The 22,027-nt window shown below is 38.5% G+C and overlaps 1 protein-coding gene across 8 annotated transcripts in view; it reads right to left on the bottom strand.

The window, feature by feature from the left end:
- The window catches only part of STRBP (spermatid perinuclear RNA binding protein), a 150,747-nt gene that overhangs the window by 65,247 nt on the left and 63,473 nt on the right, over positions 1-22,027 (bottom strand). For all 8 annotated transcript variants that reach the window (XR_010841860.1, XR_010841861.1, XR_010841862.1 and 5 more), the window contains exons 2-3: positions 4,167-4,335; positions 704-924 (exon numbers count right to left, since the gene is read on the bottom strand). Coding sequence is in view for 5 of the 8 variants with exons in the window: in XM_067040781.1 (XP_066896882.1) it covers positions 704-924; positions 4,167-4,169 (224 nt within the window). In the remaining 3 variants the exon portion in view is untranslated. The remainder of the gene's footprint in view (positions 1-703; positions 925-4,166; positions 4,336-22,027) is intronic.

Here is a 22,027-nt window from a genome sequence, read left to right as displayed (position 1 = left end):
GTAAACCATACAATTATTCCAATCATAGTGACATTGCTCAAAACAATAACTCTAAGCTTAGCAAGGCATAAAAAGTTTCCTAGTTATCATTCAGCTTCATCTCATTAATCTCTTACTGTTGTTGCAGCACTGGGAATACTGTGCTATAATTGTTGAAGGGTCTGGCTCCTATGAGACCTTCATTCATTCCACAAATACCCAATGAGCATATACTATACGTAAGATACTGTACTGGATCCTGGAAATCAACAAGGCAGATACAGTATAAAAACCTTTAGAGTATATTCTCCTGCACTCTTTCTTCTACACCAAGATTTTTAAATACCTGACAAAAATGACATTTTATGATTTTCCCAGAGACCAAAAACACTACTATTTATTTCTGAATTTAGGAGGCTGAACCAACACATGAAAAAGATGACACAGCATAACCTCCAAAAAAAGAGAAGTTTCTTTAAAAGGGCTTGGTGCTTGCTCCCTCAAAAGGCACCCTGAACAGGTCTATCTTCTTTTTCTGGTCTAATCATTATCCCTTTCTTGCTTTCCCTGCAAATTTAACTCAGAAAAATTCCACAAACATTTACTTCCTTGTTTACAGTCATATAAATGAGAGAACCCAAAGAACACCAAATAGCAAATGTAACCCAGTGGGACGGGACCCTGGGCATACAGGACAGCACCACAAATGTCAGGTCACACTCACTTGGAATAGGAGTCTACAGCCTCATCCTTCTTCACTTCTGTCTCACCCTCTGCTTTTGTGCCTTTATTTGTTTCATCCAGCCAATCCGAGACATGTTTAAGAGCACACTCAACAGTAGACACCATATTCTGAACAGCTTCAAGTTCCTCCGGAGATGGATAAATTGTTGAATGTTTCACCATAACATGGCGATCATCATTGGCAAAAGATCTAATAGATCTCTGTCAGAAGGTGAAAGGAAACTATTACTTCAATAAAAGAAATGTTACCTGAACAGGATGACTTACAAATATATTTAAGTCAAGTCATAGCATTAAATTGTCAAACTGCTGTGGAACAGTTAACACTGAGACAATAAAAAACTGCTCAAGAAAGGAAGTAAAACCCCATCCTGCCAAACTCCACACCAGAAAATTAGAGATCTTTCATTCATATTTTGGAAGAGTTCACCCAAGTTACATTCAGTATTATGTATATGGCACATTTTAGCTCAATCTATGTGTTTTCAATACCACATCAAAACAGGTCATCCTTATCACACATCATCTGCAAGAAACAAGACACTTCCTAGCTTCAACAGTGTATCTAGAAACACATATGGGTGACTCATGATACCCAGTCACTCCTTTCCAAACTCCTGGACACTTCTGCATCTAGAAAAATTGAGATTCTATAATATAGTAATAATACAAAATACAAAGTTATGTGTAAACAAGATAGTAAAACTATGGGCTACATTAGAATATTATTTATTATTTGGCATTCAAACTTTGGTGTGAAGATTTAATTTTTTAAATAGATTAGTAGAAGATATTCCAAATTCCAGAATGGGGAAAATACATATTGTAAAAGAATTAATTTCCCAAACTAATTTACAAATGTATTCACATTCTCAGTCAAAATCCCCTCAAGATAGATTTAATTTAATACTCAACAAAAATAATTTTAAAGCTCATTTTGGGTGGGGGGAGGGAAGTCATGAGTATATCAAGAACTATTCTACAAAGGTGGATGGGTGGTACCATTATGCTAAAATAAAATATCAAAAATGTTAAAAGCAATAATTAAAATGACATGCTGGCCCAGAAATCAGTGGAACAGATTACAGCCTAGAAACAGAATGAATTTCATGAAAATTTAATAGAGTAGATCCTTCAGACTCATGAGTCACACATCCAAAAACCTTTGAATATTTCCAAATTTACAAATACCATAAAGACACTTGTACCAGTACAGAGCAAAATGAACAAGGAAAACTTGGTGAGTTTCCATAAAGCCAAAGGTATTTGACTTAAAGGGTGGCTACAGTGCCCTAACTTACATGAAATTATGTGCTAACAGACAGTAAATATTTTGTTTTAAAGTCTTTACTGCAAAATAATATATTTGCAATGCTTTATCAGTCTTGTCTTTTTTGTTTTGTTTGAATGTCAATGTTTTAAAATCAGATTAATTTGGACACTAGTAAATTAATACTACAGTATCATTGTCCCCTACAAAATGAAGCAAGCTATAACTAAAAAGGTAAGTAATCCTTTGAAACCCTCAATTATTACATAATAAAAGTACTAAAATCAATCATGAAGCTTTCTTTTTTTCTAGATAAAAGCCATCTCTGTCTAGATTTCTTTCTTGCTCTCAAAGTCCATGACCAGTTTTCCAACTGGAGAAGTCTTTTGCTACAAAGAAAAAAACTTTTTAACCACTTCATGAGATTTACTTATATATTCCAAAATAAGTTAACAAGAAAACAAAAGAGCCATGTAACAAATTGGAGATGCTAGGTTGTTCTAGGGATTATAACTTATTGATAGTTAACTTTCTCTTTAAAGAAAAAATTCCACTAATATTTTATTTCTGGATGGAGGGGGAAAAAATGTTAACTTGAGATTTTCTCTGTCATTTAGTTTTATGATGAGTTACTAAGTTACTAAATTAAGTTACTCACTCCCCCACACTGGCCACACCTTAGGAAAATTACATACTGCTATCTAACACAAACCTTTGGCCTTTCTCTCACAAAAAACATAAGACTGCCAATGTTAAATCCAAGAATCTACTGGATGTGATAGGACAAGCATCATGAAACAGTGATGAAAGAACTGAATGAATGGTATTACCACCCCCAAAAAAGAAAGCTACCTTATTTACCCAAATAAGCTCCATATTGAGTTTAAGTATTAAAAAATTAATTGGAAGAACTATGCAGAAACAGAAAGTTCTCTTTCAAACCTAAGATCTAAGGCAAAGGAATAGGAGAAACTAGAAAACACCTACTGAGCAATTAAACTACGTAAACACAAAATTTCTACACCAGACATCTAAAGCTACATTTAAAATGAATAAACTAGGAAAGAAATTTTCATCAACTATGACAAGTAATACAAATAAAGCATTTCTTTAAGTTCTAAGAATATCAAGACTATAGTAGATAAATAAGCTGAAAAGACAAATAATTCATATGGGAAGAAACACAAGTTACAGTGTCATTTTTCACATATCACCATAAAAGTAAATGACAGAGAAAATCCCAAGTTAACATTTTTCCCCACCATCCAGAACTAAAATATTAGTAGAATTCCTTCTTTAAAGAGTAAGTCAACTAAGTTATAACCTCTAAAACAAATTTTTTAAAAATCAAATGTCATTTAAAGAAGTATCATCAGACTTGCTAAACAACATATTTCAAACATACTGATGATTAATATTTTTGTGCTTTTTCCCTCACTTACAACATCTTTTTTAAGCGTTTTCTCACTTATGGAAAAATTCACACAGCATCCTCCAGAACCAAAATACGAGGAGAAAAATATTCAGCACATTTTACCAATTAAAAAGTTAGGCACCAGATGTTATGACCTCATCTAACACCTCAAATTCAATTTAAGTATTAACTTTCCACAAAAAGCAAGGTTTCCATGATATTCAGTTCAGTGCCCCCAATACACTCAACACCTGACCCTATTATTTTAAAATTAAAAGCATGTGAAAAAAGGTATCTTTTTGAGTTAAATACTCACACATTTTATAAACTCCAAACCCTTCATATCATTACTTAAAGGACTGGTTCAGGATTTTTAACTTCCATGGGAAAAAAAACTGAGTTTCAGGTAGAAAGCTAGAGAAAAATTACATAAATTTCAAGTTCAAGGTCACCGTAGCCATTTGCATCAGTTTGCTAATGCCAGTTTTATTAGAAAATATTATTTATGAGCATTCCCTCCTTTGTATTTAATAATTTACGGCCTGCAGGCTCATGGGGCTCCATCTTGTGGTTTAAAGGGCTCGTAATAAATTTGAACTCATTTGCTTTGCTTAAATAGTAGAATGCCATCTTTAGCTGATACACTGGAGCAAAAAATTACCACCACTGTTTTTCACCTGCCATCACTGTTAACGGTTCCAACTTTAAACGATTGAGATATTTGGTAACTAAATTAAGGAAACATACATAATAACCTACCATGGTTTTCTACAGTATTTTAGCTTCTTCTTCCGATCCTTTTCCCTCTTTCTTGTTGTCTTCACTAGACACTGTTTTCTGTGACAGTACCTCCTCATAAGCCTGAGTCCCCTGACAGCTCAGAGTCAATATGGCAAAGGTGTTTGAAGACTTGTTCTCTAGAATACACCTGCAAGAGAAAAAGAAAAACAACTTTTCAAAAATGCTTATTTAAAATTAGTTTCATACCAGAGTGTGGAACCCATAAACATGTTATTGACTAAAATGAAACAATCTTTATAGAGGAAAATTACTTCATTTAAAACAGAAAGTTAATACATCCTTTGAAGGCCTGGGCCCAAGAGCCTAAGTGATATGGCCAGAAAAATAACCCTCCTGGTAGCCACAATGTGGCAGCTGGCTGACTTGCACTCAATGAGATGAATACATTAACAGACAGATTCATTAAAGAAGTACAACCTGAAAAAGTAATACTACTACTGGTGACCATGAGATTTTCAATAGAAATTGGCATTAGTCAGACCTATCTGAAAATTAGGTAAGACACCTGAAAATATAACACTGTTGATTGTAATCATGAAGCTTTTCCATTTGATACTGCCATCAGATTTACAGCAAATGTTGGAACCATGTTTCATCTTTAATCATTTTAGGCCTAAAATTCAGAATGCTTTTTTGGCTCTGCTCCCCTAACCCCCAAGAGACCCTACTTCCCTCTCAACCTATATGCACTGTTATGCCAGACTCCTGAATATTCACTAAATCCTGATTTCATTACCCATGGATGACTCTCACCAGAATCCCACAGTATACTTCTGCCCAGAGGTCTAAACACCATTCTATTACCCATTTGTTCCACTTTTATAAGATTTTATTCCAGATAAGGTAAAAAATAAGCTTTTCTGAGCACTGAAGTCCTTATATAAGCCCAGTGGTAAAAAACAAAGAAACTAGAGAGAGACCATTAAAATGAAACATATGCTTTACATGGTTATCAGGAGTAACACACACCACAGGATATGTAAACACCCACAAAGAAGGAGCTCCCTCTTCATCTCAATATCTTTCCTTTAAATTTTCCCTTAAATAATGAAACCCCCTTTTATTTTTATCTACAATAATTTCCTATCAGTTGCTCTCTTAAAGAAAAAAATCCTTTTTGAATTCTTGGGACCAGGAAAGTTAAAGGTGACATTTAACTCTCCCCAATACTACAAATGAAAAAACAGACCCACATTTATAGTCAAATGATACTCAGTTGCGACCTACATGCAACCCTATTCATGTCTTATAACCAACTTCCCTGACTCTGACTTACAAAATCCACCTGAAATAAGCTAGTGAAGATTGAGTTTTTTTAAATTATGTAACAGCTAATAGATAGAACTTACTTTGATTACTACACATATCAAATCAAGGTAAGGAGGGAACACATAATGCTGCAATTCATAGGGTCCTTTCATACAACAAAGTTAAGAAACAAACTAAAACATGATCCCATGGTAAGAGATATCTCAAAGATCCTGTCACTAAAATTATACCTTTTGTATAAAGATCATACTATACAATTCAGAGTCTTTGGCACTTCCCATTCCCAACCCGTACTCCATTCTAGAAGATTCAACCATTCAGTACTTAGCTGTGAATCCTGCAGCCAAAGATTGCTGCACTGACGAGAACTGAACTGAACTGCTCACAGGTGAGAACTGAAAATAAAGGCCACAAGCTGCTCGCTATAAAAAGGTAAAACCAACAAGTCAAACATATTAAGAAAGTTGACTGAAAGCAGAAAAAGAGGGAAGAATGTTAAGTAAAAGCTGATGTAGTGGAGAAACTGTCGATCACCAATAGCACTTTTCAGTCATCAGTATGGAAAGTAACCACCCTACCTATACATCAAGCAGCTCTGGGCTCATTCTTGCTGCTTTTATTCAACATAGTTTTGGAAGTCCCAGCCACAGCAATCAGTGAAGAAAAAGAAATAAAAGGAATCCAAACTGGAAAGGAAGTAAAACCGTCACTGTTTGCAGATGACATGATACTATGCATGGAAAACCCTAAAGATATCACCAGAAAACTACTAGAGCTCATCAGTGAATTTGGTAAAGTTGCAGGATACAAAATTAATACAGAAATCTGTTGCATTTCTATACACCAACAATGAAGTAACAAAAAGAGAAATTAAGGAAACAACCCCATTTGCCATCGCATCAAAAAGAATAAAATACCTAGGAATAAATCTACCTAAGAAAGCAAAAGACCTGTACTCTGAAAACTACAAGACACTGATGACAGAAACTGAAGATGACACAAACAGATAGAAAGATATACCATGTTCTTGGATTGGAAGAATCAATACTATTAAAATGGCCATACTAACCAAGGCAATCTACAGACTCAATACAATTCCTATCAAATTACCAATGGCATTTTCCACAGAACTAGAACAAAAAATGTTTTAATTTGTATGGAAACACAAAAGACCCTGAATAGCCAAAACAATCTTGAGAAAGAACAGAGCTGTAGGAATCAAGCTCCCTGGCTTCAGACTATGCTACAAAGCTACAGTAATCAAAACAGTATGGTACTGCCACAAAAACAGACACATAGATCAATGCAACAGGGTAGAGAGCCCTGAAATAAACCCATGCACTTACGGTCAGTTAATGTATGACAAAGGAGGCAAGAATATTCAATGGAGAAAAGACAGTCTCTTCAGTAAGCGGTGCTGGGAAAACTGGACAGCTGCATGTAAAAGAATAAACTTAGAACATTCTCTAACACCATACATAAAAATAAACTCAAAATGGATTAAAGACCTGTATATATGACTGGATACTATAAAACTACTAGAGGAAAACATAGGCAGAATGCTCTTTGACATAAATTGCAGCAATGTTTTTTTGGATCTGTCTTCTAAAGTAAAGGAAATAAAAGCAAAAATAAACAAATGGGACCTAGTTAAACTCAAAAGCTTTTGCATAGCAAAGGAAACCATCGACAAAACGAAAAGACAACCTACTGAATGGGAGAGAATATTTGCAAACCATATGATGGATAAGGGGTTAATAACCAACATATGTAAATGGCTCACACAACTCAATATCAAATAAACAAACAACCCAATTTAAAAGTGGCAGAAAAAATGAATAGACATTTTTCTAAAGAGGAAATGCAGATGGCCAACAGGCACATGAAAAGATGCTCAACACAGCTAATCATCAGTGAAATGCAAATCAAAACCACAATGAGATATCATCTCACACCTGTCAGAATGGCTATATCATCACAAAGAACACAAATAACAAATGTTGGCGAGGATGTGGAGCAAAGGGACCCCTCAAACACTGTTGGAGGGAATTTAAACTGGTGCAGCCACTGTGGAAAACAGTGTAGAGGTTTCTCAAAAAACTAAAAATAGAACTATCTTATGACCCAGCAATTCCAGTCCTGGGAATACATCTAAAAAAAACCCAAAACACTAATTCGGAAAGATACACACACACACGAATGTTCAGAGCAGAATTATTTACAATTGCCAAGATATAGAAGCAATGTAAATGTCCACCAACAGATGAATGGATAAAGAAGATGTGGTATATATGTACTGGGTTGGCCAAAAGGTTCGTCTGGTTTTTTCCTGTAAGACAGCTCTAGTAGCACTTAGTTGTCTTTAACTTCATTCAAAACAATTTTGTTAGACTGTATGTGACAGCTGTCACATCAGCATGCATTTAAAAAAAGACTTAAGGGGACACAGGTTTGAGCCCTGATCCCAGAGAATCCCACATGCCACAGAGCAACTAAGCCCATGCGCCACAACTACTGAGACTACACTCTGAGGAGCTCACGCACCGCAACGAAGAGTAGCCCCCACTCTCCACAACTAGAGAAAGCCCACGCACAGCAATGAAGACCCAACGCAGCCAATAAATAAATAATTTTAAAAATAAAAAAATTTAAAACACTTGGAGTTTTAAATAAAGACATCAAAATGGGTGAATTTTTGTGTAGCCATTTTTTTAACATCTTTATTGGCGTGTAATTGCTTTACAATGGTGTGTTTCTGCTTTACAACAAAGTGAATCAGTTATACATATACATATGTTCCCGTACCTCTTCCCTCTTGCATCTCCCTCCCTCCCACCCTCCCTATCCCACCCCTCTAGGTGGTCACAAACCACCTAGCTGATCTCCCTGTGCCATGCGGCTGCTTCCCACTAGCTATCCACCCTACGTTTGGTAGTGTATATATGTCCATGCCACTCTCTTTGTCACAGCTTACCCTTCCCCCTCCCCATATCCTCAAGTCCATGCTTTAGTAGGTCTGTGTTCTATTCCTGTCCTACCCCTAGGCTCTTCATGACATGTGTAGCCATTTTAATACTGAAGATGGAAGAAAAAAGCAACATTTTCAGCATATTATACTTTATTATTTCAAGAAAGGTAAAAATGCAATGAAACGCAAAAAAAAAAAAAAAGATTTGTGCACTGTATGGAGAAGGTGCTGTGAATGATCAAATGTGTCAGAGTGGTTTGCGAAGTTTCGTGCTGGAGATTTCTTGCTGGACGATGCTCCACAGTCAGGTAGAACAGTTGAAGTTAATAGCGATCAAATCAAAAAACAATACTTGAGAACAATGAACGTTATACCACGTGGGAGATAGCGGACATACTCAAAGTACCCAAATCAAGCGCTGAAAATCATTTGCACCAGCTTGGTTATGCTCATCACTTTGATGTTTGGGTTCCACATAGGTTAAGCGAAAAAAACCTTGACCATATTTCTGCAGCAATTCTCTACTTAGAAAACGTTCCGTTTTTAAAACAAATTGTGATGGGTGATGAAAAGTGGATACTGTACAATAATGTGGAATGGAAGAGATCATGGGGCAAGCGAGATGAACCACCACCAACCACACCAAAGGTGATGTTGTGTATATGGCGGGATTGGAAAGGAGTCCTCTATTATGAGCTCCTTCTGGAAAACCAAATGATTAATTCCAACAAGTACTGCTTCCAATTAGACCAATTGAAAGTGGCACTTGACGAAAAGTATCCACAATTAGTCAACAGAAAACACCTAATCTTTCATCAGGGTAACACAAGACTGCATGTTTCTTTCATGAAGTTCTGATTCATCCACCATATGCATCAGACATTGAATCTTCAGATTTCCATTTATTTTGGTCTTCACAAAATTCTCTTAATGGAAAAGATTTCAATTCCCTGAGAGACTGTAAAAGGCACCTGGAACAGTTCTTTGCTCAAAAATATAAAAAGTTTTGGGAAGATGGAATTATGAATTCACCTGAAAAATGGCAGAAGATAGTGGAACAAAATGGTGAATATGTTGTTCAATAAAGTTCTTGGTGAAAGTGAAAAATATGTCATTTTTACTTAAAAATCGAAGGAACTTTTTGGCCAACCCAATACAATGGAATACCACTCAGCCATAAAAAAGAACAAAATTTTGCCCTTTGTTGCAACATGGATGGACTTAGAGGGCATTATGCTACGTGAAATAAGTCAGAAAGAGAATGACAAATACTGTATGATATCACTTATATGTGGAATCTAAAAAATACAACAAACTAGTGAACATAACACAAAAAGAAGCAGACTCACAGATACAGAGAATAAACTAGTGGTTACTGGCGGGGGGGGGAACAAAACAGTGGTGGGGGAGTAAGAGATACAAACTACTGGGTATAAGATAGGCCACAAGGATGTACTGTACAACACGGGGAATACAGCCAATATTTTGTAGTAACTGTAAATGGAGTGTGTAGCCTTTTAAAATTATATAAAAAATTAAAAATAAAAAAAATTTTTAAAGCAGCTCTGGGAACTTCAGGGTATTATAGCATAGTACAATAATTCATGACATCATCTCAGAATCATATTCTGTTGATGCTGTAAAAGGAACTTAGAAATCATCTGGTCCAATTCCACCCACCCCTCAGTTTAAAGTGAACTACAATCAGAGATATTAAAGAAGTCACACAACTAATCAGGGACAAAGCGTGGTCCAAAACCTAAGTCATAGCCCAATGACTTTTCCCTACTATATCTGATTGAAAAAAAAAGTTATATTTGGTAGACTGTGAGCTGATAGAAACTGCAACACATTTTTAAAGAGTTTCTCTCTTGGGCTTCCCTGGTGGCGCAGTGGTTGAGAATCCGCCTGCCGATGCAGGAGACACGGGTTCGTGCCCTGGTCCGGGAAGATCCCACATGCCGCGGAGCAACTAAGCCCGTGAGCCATGGCCGCTGAGCCTGTGCGTCCGGAGCCTGTGCTCCGCAACGGGAGAGGCCACAACAGTGAGAGGCCCGCATACCGCAAAAAAAAAAAAAAAAAAAAAAAAAAAGAGTTTCTCTCTTAAAAAATGATTAACTTAGTGGATAAAATTCTGGCCTTGAAATTTAAAAAAAGACTCAAATTCACCATTTAATAGCTCTGTGACCTTAGAAAGTTATGTGACTCAAAATCACTTAATTTCCTTGGGTCTCAGTTTCCTTAACCTATAGAGTGGAAAATATTCCACTAACTGTGGAAAATATTCCACAGTTAAGCTAACAGTTATGGGACTCACATTCTGTACCAAGCACTGTTCTAAGAGCTTTTGATATATTAATTCATTTAATTCTCACAATCTTTTTTTAAAATTTATTTGGCTGCATCAGGTCCCAGTTGTGGCACGCGGGATCTTCATTGCAGCATGCAGGTTGTGGTGCATGGGCTCCAGAGCGCACAGGCTCAGTAGCTGTGGTGCGCGGTCTTAGATGTCCTTTGGCATGTGGGATCTTAGTTCCCCAACGAGGGATTGAACCCGAGTCCCCTGCATTGGAAGGTAGATTCGTGACCACTGGACCACCAGGGAAGTCCCACAACAATCTTAATATCTCCACTTAACATATAAGGAAGCTAGAGCATAAAGAGACAATATAATCTAATTAAAATCACAAAGCAAAAGTACATAGCAGAGCTAAGATTCAAACCAAGACAATCCCTTTCCATAGTATTTTTGCTCTAAAGGCACTTACATTTATGTTAGTGGATAAACTTTAGCTCTTTCAAAAAATATGTCTATGTGAATTACAAAGGCCATACAGGACACAGGCTCTGCAGTCAGGTCTAGATTCAACTACCAACTTCGTTGCCACTTCACTTCTCTTAGCCAGAGCTTTCTCACCTGTGCAATGAGGTGAACAGTATTTACTTCAAACTAAATGAGACAGGTTATTAAAAATACTTAAAAGTATCTGGCATATAGTATATGCTCAATATATGGCTTCAGAAGGGAAAAAAACCTCAAGTATCAAATAAAATATTTTGCTTATATATCAGATATACGTTCTCTGATATATATATATATCAGATACATATTTCTCTGAAAAACAGAGCTCAGAAAAACATTAGCTGTGTTCTACTTATTAAGTAAGAGTAGTTGTATGCAGAGGGTGGAGTGTGTATATTTGTGTGCCTGTGTATCACTTTTTTTATTAACTATTATTTTTTCAATTAATAGAATTGTTTTTTTACAGCAGCCTTAGGTTTACAGAAAAATTGAGTGTGAAATATAAAGAATCCCATATACCACTTCTCCCTAACACACACACACACACACACACACACACACACACACACACAGTTTCCCTTATTATTAACATCTTGCATTAGTGTGGTACATTTGTTACAACTAATGAACCAATGTTAATACAATATTATTAACTAAAGACCACAGTTTACATCAGGGTTCATTCTTTTTTTTTTTTTTGCAGTATACGGGCCTCCCACCTTTGTGGCCTCTCCAGTCGCGGAGCACAGGCCCCGGATGCGCAGGCCCAGTGGCTATGGCCCACGGGCCCAGTCGCTCCATGGCATGTGGGATCCTCCCGGACCGGGGCACGAACCCGTGTCCCCTGCATAGGCAGGCGGACCTCCAACCACTGCGCCACCGGGGAAGCCCCCAGGGTTCATTCTTTGTGTTATACCTTCTCTGAGTCTTGACAAAAGGATTATGACATGCACCCACCATTACAGAATCATCCAGAACAGTTTCACTGCCCTAAAAATCCCAGGTTCCACCTATTTGACCCTCCCTCTTCCAAATGTCACATAGCTGAAATCATACAGTATGTGGTCTTTTCACTAAGCAATATGCACTTAACATTCCTCCATGCCAGGACTTCCTTGGTGGAGCAGTGGTTAAGAATCTGCCTGTCAAAGGCAAGGGACACGGGTTTGAGCCCTGGTCCAGGAAGATCCCACATGCTGCAGGGCAACTAAGCTCGTGTGCCACAACTACTGAGCCTGCGATCTAGAGCCCACGCTCTAGAGCCCACTTGCCACAACTACTGAAGCCCACATGCCTAGAGCCTGTGCTCAGCAATGAGAAGCCACCGCAGCGAGAAGCCTGCGCACCACAACGAAGAGTAGCCCCCGCTCACCACAACCAGAGAAAGCCCGCACACAGCAACGAAGACCCAACGCAGACATAAATTAAATAAATACATAAATATTTTTAAAAGATTCCTCCATGTCATTTCATCACTGAAAAATATTCCATTGTCTGGATATACCACGGCTTGTTTATCCATTCACCTACCAAGTTTTGGCAATTATGAATTAAGCTGCTGTAAACATTCGTGTGCAGGTTTTCAACCCATTTGGGTAAATACCAAGGAGTATGACCACAGGATCATATGGTGAAACTATGTTTAGTTTTGTAAGAAACTTCCAGACTGTCTTTCATCCAAAGTAGCTGTACCATTTTGCATTCCCACCAGGAAAGAATGAGAGTTCCTGCTGCTCCACATCCTCATCAGCATTTGGTGCTGTCAAAGTTTGGGTCTTCAGCCATTCTAATAGGTGTGTAATGGTATCTCACTTATCATCTAAAACTGAAACTCCTTGATGACGTATGATGTTGAGCATCTTTTCATATGCTTATTTGCCATGTGTGTATCTTCTTTAGTGAGGTGTCTGTTCAGGTCTTCTACCCTTTTTTTTTTTTTTTTTTTTTTGCGGTACGCGGGCCTCTCACCGTTGTGGCCTTTCCCGTCGCGGAGCACATGCTCCGGACGCGCAGGCACAGCGGCCACGGCTCACGGGCCCAGCCGCTCCGTGGCATGTGGGATCTTCCCGGACCAGGGCACGAACCCGCGTCCCCTGCATCGGCAGGTGGACTCTCAACCACTGCGCCACCAGGGAAGCCCCCTACCCTTTTTTTAATTGGGCTGTCTAATTTTATGACTTCTTTGTATATTTTGGATACCAGTCCTTTATCTAATATGTGTTTTGTGAAGATTTTCTCCCAATCTGGTACTTGTCTTCTCATCCTCTTAAGAGTGTCTTTCATAAAACAAAAGTTTTGGGGTTTCCCTGGTGGCACAGTGGTTGAGAGTCCGCCTGCCGATGCAGAGAACACAGGTTCGTGCCCCGGTCCGGGAAGATCCCAAATGCCGCGGAGCGGATAGGCCCGTGAGCCATGGCCGCTGAGCCCGCACGTCCGGAGCCTGTTTTCCGCAACGGGAGAGGCCACAACAGTGAGAGGCCCTTGTACCGCAAAAAAAAAAAAAAAAAAAAAAAAAAAAAACCAGAAGTTTTTAGTTTTAATGAATCCCAGAGCTTATCGAATTTTTCCTTCATGGAGCATATTTTTGGTGGCATTGTATGTCCTTTTCAACTGACCTTTAAAGGTGAACGCTTTAGAAGTCAGGCTACCCAGCCCACAAAGCTAGGTTTTTGTATGTATGAATATTAGACCCTTTTCTTAGGAGCAAATCTCAAAACTGGAGAATGACGATGCTTTCTATATTCAAACTATAAAATTTAGTCAAACATTTTGGAATTTTTCTGAAATGAAATTAGGAGGAAATATTAAAAATTAAGGCAAAAAATATTTAAATATACTTACTTTCTTGAAAAATTCCAAATGTCTTGTAAACAGTGTGACATAGAATCCAAGAAATTATTTACTCTCAAAATAATAACTGAATAGAAAACTTTAAATTTTGCTAATACTAACATCTGCAACCTCTCCAGAAGGAGCTATATGAAAATCAAATATCCACGCTCTACTTCTCCATTACAAAAGAACAATCACATGTCCACTATATTAAAGATGGGCAAATAAAATTGGAAAAAGATACCTCACTGATATGCCAAGAGGATTGTTTTAAGATAAAGAGATTTACCAGTCAATACATACTTACTAACTGCCTGTTCTGTACTTGGTACTGTGCTTGATAGCAGAGGGCATATGAAAATGAACCAATTCAGATACATTAAGAGAAGAGCAAACACATATAAATTCAATACTTCCCCCAAATCCCTTCAAATAAACTAAACTTTCCCTACGTGGTGGCATTGTTTCTGTACAATACTAATGTGAAAAGAATACTGAATTTCTGTACTTTCCTCTGAAAATTTCCTTTTATTTTCTATATTAAAATGGCACTAGGGGAATGCTAAACTGCAAAACCTATAAATTACATATACCTACTCCAAAAATCCAGCTCTTCATCCCTACCCCAAAACACCTATAATGATGGAAAAGCTCAATCTCACCACATCACTTGAAGCCTTGCAACACTGGGCTCAGGCCAAAAGGTCCCTGGCTCAATTAACACTTTAAACAAGGATGGCACAATGGCTGCAGCCCTAACATAAAATGCACTGTACAAGCCAGCTAGGTCAATCAGAATGCTTTTTGAACACTTACTGTCAGTAAGCAGTATGAAAAAGATGTTATCAAGTAACCAATCCAAGGAAGTGGTGACAGGAAACCACATATCTTCACTGAAAGCACACACACTAGCCCTTCCCCATTCCTGATGGAATAGTGACAGAAGTGAAAGAACTCTATCCACCAGTTAGACTACTCATTTGGTTAAAGAACCAAAATTCAGTGCATCTCAACAAGTCTTTATTGAGCACCTATAATAAGCCAGCCACTGTTCTAGGTACTTAGGATGCATCAGTGAACAAAACAGACAAAAATCCCTGCCCTTGTGTTTAAGTCCAGAGTGGTGGAAACAACCAAAAAACAGTAAATGTAAAAACAAGTAATTTAAACAGTATGTGAGGTGTGAGGTGCTATGGAAAAGCAAGAGCAGGGGACAGCACAAGTACATGCAGGTACAATACACAGGAGGGTGCGATTTTAAATAGATGGTCAGTCCTCATGGAGAAGGTGATGCCTGAGCAAACCTTGACGGGGTGAGGGAGTGAGCCATGCAGAGATCTCAGGAACAAGCATTCCTGGCAGGGGACGAAGACTGTGCCTGGTCAGATAGAGGCACAGGAGGCCACTGTGGCTGGATGGCTGGAGTAAGCTGGGTGGGGAGAGAAGGGCAATGAGGACTGAGGGTGGGAGTGAGGAACCAGATCATACAGGGCAGAGGTTGGCAAACTTTTTCTTTAAAGGACCAGAAGCTGTGACGAAGTGAGAGAGTGGCATGGACATATATACACTACCAAACGTAGGGTGGATAGCTATTGGCAAGCAGCCACATGGCACAGGGAGATCAGCTCGGTGGTTTGTGACCACCTAGAGGGGTGGGATAGGGAGGGTGGGAGGGAGGGAGACATGAGAGGGAAGAGATATGGGAACATATGTATATGTATAACTGATTCACTTTGTTGCAAAGCAGAAACTAACACACCATTGTAAAAGTTATACTCCAATAAAAATGTTAAAAAAAATCCAGAAACTAGATTTTATTATATAAAGTTAGTTTAGTTGTATAAAACAATATAAATGCCTTCATTTTTGGTCATGGTAAGCTGTCCAATAAAATTAATTCATTTAAAAAATTTTTTAGAAAGTACTTTAGGCTTTCGAGCTATAAGGTCTCTACTACTCAACTCTGCCTTTGTAGTGCAAATGTAGCCATAACACAGTGTGCAAACAAATGGGTGTGGCTGTATTCCAATACAACTTTTTATGGGCACTGAAATTTCAACTTCGTATATAATGTTCGTGTCACAAAGTATCAGTTTTTTTTAAAACCATTTAAAAATGTAAAAATCATTCTTAGCCCACAGGTCACACAAAAACAGGCAATGGATCCAAATGTGGTCCAGGGGCCACCGTTTGTCAATTCCTAATATAGGAGGTCCTTCTAGTCATCTTAAGGACTACGGCTTTTACTCTGAGTGAGACACAGAACCCTTAGAGGGTTTTCAGAGCACTGACAATATCTGACTCATGTTTTTAAAAGATCACTATGCTTGCTATGTTGAAATACACTGTAGAGAGGGCAAAGGAGGAGGGAAGGAGACCACTAAGAAAGTTTAGCAATCAGAGTATAGATATATTCTGAAGGGAAAGATGGCATGTCTTCCTAGTAGAATGGATGTGGAGTGGGAGCGAGTTGGAGGCATCAGGATTGACTTCAAGGTTTTTGGCCTGAGCAACTGAGTTAGGGAAGGTACAGGGAGAGGCAGTTTGGGGATTAAGAACAGGAATTCCGGTTTGGACATGTTGAGCTTGAGATAATTATTAGATATACAAGTAGGCAACTACAGTATATGAACCTATAGTTTAGAAGAGAGATCTGGATTAGGTTATAAATTTGGTACTTTTCAGCATATAGGTAGTATGCAAAGCCACAAGATCACCAAGGGAGTAGGTGTACCAATGAACGGGAGAAAGAGGCACAACTAGCCAGAGAAGTGCCTGAGAGATACTAGGGAAACGAAGACTGTGCTGTTCTGAGAGCCATGTAAGGAAAACATAAATGAGGCAAGCTCTCTGAATTCAAAACAGGAAAAGAGATACAGAATGAGAATGGAAATCCTGAGTTTCAGTCCTTGTTTTACTACTAAATATGTTTATAACTCAAAGATATGGAAGTCTTGTATACTACTGTGAACAGTTTTGCCATGTTTTACTATTTACACGAATCTATCCTCTCCTAAACTATTCTATCCCCACTTCAGCCCATCTTTGGGGAAAATTTTACTTTGAGAACATCAAGCTCCCCTTCAAAACCTTCAATGATGGGGACTTCCTGGTGGTGCAAGGGTTAAGACTCCAGCGCTCCCAGTGCAGGGGGCCCGGGTTCGATACCTGATCAGGGAACTAGATCTCACATGAATGCTGCAACTAAGCCCGCGTGCCACAACTAAGGAGCCAGCGAGCCGCAACTAAGGAGCACACCTGCCACAACTAAGACCAGTGCAAATTAATTAATTAAATGAAATAAAATAATAATTTTAGAAAAACTTTCATTGACTGCTCAATAGCTTAACAACTGGCATTCCACTCAAATATGGGGTGTCACCAAGGCCCTCCATAATACAACACGAATGCAATTCTGTCCCTGTCATTTCTCTCATCACTGTAGTTCCAGCCAAAAAGAGAATAATGTATCTTCTCCAGAATACCATACAATGTGCTACCGCTAAGCTCCAAGTTAAACCTTTCCCCTACCTGGACTGCAACCTCTACTCCACTATGATTTGCCCTTGTTTTTCTATTCATCACATGTCCATCTCAAATCTACCCTTCCAGGAAGGCTTACCTAATACTTGAGGTTAATATAATTTCTTCTTTCTCTGAGCCATCCAGTCCTTTTTCAACTTCCTTTATGACATTTCTATTACTCAATTTTAGTTATTTTTATCATAAGCTCCTTAATGAAATTACTTATCTTTATCTCCACAGCACCTACTACCATGCCCTGCACTCAGGAGAGGCTCAATAAAAATCTGAATTCAACCCTAGATTTCTCTTTCCTTAGAGAGTGCCATTAACTGTAGAATCCAAGAAGGCTCCATCTGAAATGTCACCATCTCTTCCCGTACATTTCCATGGCTGTCATCATCATAGTGACTTACAGGCAATTTCTGACTCTTCTTCCATAAGCACAATTTCCACTATTTATTTGCCTTATTTCACCCATCTTGGATTAATCCCCCACACTCCCTTCCACTCCTTCAGGACTTTAGTACTTAGCTCATCTCTAATTCCTGGCATAATTCTTAGTAATTTCCAGAACCACATAGATGATCCTTCTAAAATTCTAAAATCTTTGTATTCTTTTCCTCCAATGTTCTCATCTCCTTTCCTACCCTAGGTACCCACTCCCCACCAGGGCCCATAATCTACTAACCCAACCACCTTTCAGAGTCCCTCACCCTTTGCATGCCCTCACTTCTGTTCTTATCCAACTGAAATTACACAATCCATCATCTATCACTGACTTTCACCAGCAATTGCCTTTGTTATCCTACCCTGACAAAATCCCAACCCTGATCATACCCAACACTCTTAACTATACCCCACCAGTAACCCTGGAATGTGGCACGGGGGGGTGAGGGGGAAATCACACAATAGTGCTAATTGGTTCTTTTTTTTTTTTTAAGGTTTTTTTTTTTTTTTTTTTTTGATGTGGACCATTTTTAAAGTCCTTATTGAATTTGTTACAGAATTGCTTCTGTTTTATGTTTTGGTTTTTTAGCCGCGAGGCATGTGGGAGCTTAGCTCCCTGACAAGGGATCAAACCTACACCCTCTGCATTGGAAGGCGAAGTCTTAACCACTGGACCGCCAGGGAAGTCCCCGTTCTTTTTCTAAATTCATGATTTAACCTCAAAAGGCCCATAATCAACAGTTCCCAAACAGGGGTGGTACTGCAACTCTGGGGGATTTAAAAACGTGAGGTAAAGTTTTCTGGTTGTCACAATGACTAGGTGGGTAATCCTGGCATTTGGTACCCTGGGATGCTAAACACCTGCAACGTCCAAGGAGCCCCATTGAAAAAAAACAAATATTCATTCACTTCCCACTTTCCTAATGATTATTTCACATCTTCTTCTGTCTCATCACATCTGTATTTTCTTCCCATACATATCCTCGCATTCAACTGGTCACCCTCCTGCTTCTTATTTCATACAAAATATCAACCTTGCTGCATCTTTTCCCATATATTCTTCCTTCTTTCCTGTTTTACAAATGAACTGTCCCTATTCCTATCTAATGGAAATCTTTCCACTCAAATCCTCTAGATCCTATCCCCTCAAGAGTGTCAATCCAGTAATCACCGCCCCCCCTTTCTTGAATAACTTTTATTGACTTCTTGCCTCCACACGGCCGGATTCTCTGCCCCTCTTAAGGCATAATTCTTTGAGTTCACACTTTTGGTTTCCATTTCCTCTCCTCCCATTCTCTCTTAAATTCACCCCAATCAGCCTCTCACCCCAATGCTCCACTGAAACAGCTCTTGCCAAGTCCCATAGGACTTCCATGGAGTTTAATGCTGTGAACAATTCTCAGCCCTCATTTTAGTCGACCTCTCAGCAACAGGTGACACAGGTGACTGCTCCCTGCTTAACCATTTTACTTCCCTTGGCTCCCATCCAGTACACTACCCTCTTTGTTCTCCCCCTACTTCATAAATTACTCTGCTGTCTCCCTTCTTTCTTATATCCACAACCTAAATGCTGGAGTGCCTCTCAACACATGCCTCACTCTTAATCTCTAACTATCCTACACACACTCCCTTGGCAATATCATCCAGGCTTGATGCTTTAAATACCATGTGTACACTGAGGACTCCCAAATTTATATCACCCTGAGTTTCAGACTTACATTCAAGTACACAATCAACATACCCACCTAGATGTCTAATAAACATCTTAAACTTAATATGTCCCAAACCAACTTGTGACCTCCTCCCTCAAAAAAAACAAAACTAAAACGAGCTTTGCTACTCACTCCCAGTCTTCCCTCTCTCAAAAGAAGGCAAATACTCCATCCTACCTACAACAGCTCATGCCAAAAACCTGGGCGAGTCATCCTTGACACCTCTACTCCTCTCACATCCACATCTGATCCATCACCAAATCCTTCACTTTTACCTTGTTCTCTTGCTTCCCTGCCTAGGGTTTATTCTCAGCAAGAGTAACCACAGTGTTCCCTTTAAAATTTAAATTATGTCATGTCACAGCCAAGACATGAAAGCAACCTAAATGTCCACCAATAGACAAATAGATAAAGAAGATGTGATACATATATACAATGGAATATTACTCAGCCATAAAAAAGAATGAAATAATGCCATTTGCAGCAACATGGATGGACCTAGAGATTATCATATTAAGTGAAGTAAGCCAGACACAGAAAGATAAATATCATATGATATCATAATATATCATGATATATTGTGGAATCTAAAAAATGATACAAATGAACATATTTACAAAATAGAAACAGACTCACAGACATAGAAAAACTTATGGTTACCAAAGGGGAATGGTTGGGAGGGAGGGATAAATTAGGAGTTGAGATTAACATATACACACTACTATATATAAAATAGAAAATCAGGGACTTCCCTGGTGGCACAGTGGTTGAGACTCCACGCTCCCAATGCAGGGGGCCTGGGTTCAATCCCTGGTCAGGGAACTAGATTCCACATGCATGCTGCAACTGAGAGTTCCCATGCCACAAGTGGGGAGCTGGCAAGACACAACTAATGAGCCCACTGGCCGCAACTAAGACCTGGTGCAACCAAATAAATAAATTATTTTTTTAAAAAAAATAGTCAACAAGGACTTACTGTATAGCACAGGGAAATCTACTCAATACTTTATAATAACCTATGTGGGAAAAGAACCTTAGAAAGAATAGATATATATGTATTAATAAAACTAAATCACTTTGCTGTATACCTGAAACTAACACAACATTGTAAATCAACTATATCCCAATATAAAACTAAAATTTAAAAAAAAATTAGGTCATGTTATTCCTCTGCTCAGAACCTTCCAATGCTTCTGGTCTCTGAGTAAACACCTCAAAATGGCCTATAAATCTCCAATAATCTGATTCCCATTAACTTCTTGGCCTCATCCCCCATCACTCCCCTCCTCACTCACTGTGTTCCACCCACACTGGTATCTTGCTATTTCTCAAACAAGGCACACAATTCCCCACCCTTGGAACCTAGCTAGTTTACCCCTGACATCCATACAACTCCTCTTACTTCTTCAGGTGTCTGCTCAAATGTCACCTTATCATAAGCCCATCCCTGATTACCCTACATAAAATAGCAGGCCCTCCTCCAGCACACCTCTGACCCTGTTCTCTCCATAGGATTTACTATTGCCTTATGATATCTTTGCTTACTTTTTGTTTTGCAAACATAGAACAATACCTGGCACAAAGGAGAAACTCAAATGAATTTCTCAAAATATTTTCTCATATAGCATCACATTCAGTGCTTACAACAGCCCTGAAAAGTAGTAAAAAAACAGAATGGTATAAATTTCATTTTTTAAACTTTTAAAATGTGATAGCACAAATATACAAAGATGTTAAATGATTTGTCGATGATCACACATTGGCAGAGCTATCCCTAGAACTCGGGTTGGGTCTCCAGCATCTTTACGATTCATATCACTGTGTCCACAAGCAAATCAAAGAGCAGGTATATATTTAATTTTGCACAGTGATCTTTAAAATATCTAGTCCTTTAAATCACAATCAAACATGAAGTAGCACCTAAATTATATATGCCTCAGTACCTATTAACTGCCTTCTCACTAAATGGCTGTGATAGAGGTCATCAGAGTATCTTTAAAATTTACAGATCTGGTGATAATTCTGATCAAAAGAAAAAAGTGGTAATGAATGTGCCAAGAAACAGTATTCTCTGCCCTACTGTGCCCACTGCAGCACACTTAACACTGAAGGGAAAACCAGCACCTTGGTAAACAAGGTTCAAACACTGTCTTTGGTTCCCAAAAGACTTTTTGTTTTTATTCTACAGGACAGAGCATCACAAAGAAACCACATCTGAAGACAGAAAGGACAAGATTATTTCTCTTAATTAGTTACGTTTGCA

Source organism: Kogia breviceps, chromosome 8 (genome assembly GCF_026419965.1).
Source record: "Kogia breviceps isolate mKogBre1 chromosome 8, mKogBre1 haplotype 1, whole genome shotgun sequence".
In the NCBI taxonomy this organism is placed as follows: Eukaryota; Metazoa; Chordata; class Mammalia; order Artiodactyla; family Physeteridae; genus Kogia; species Kogia breviceps.
This window is presented reverse-complemented; position numbering and strand designations above follow the sequence as displayed.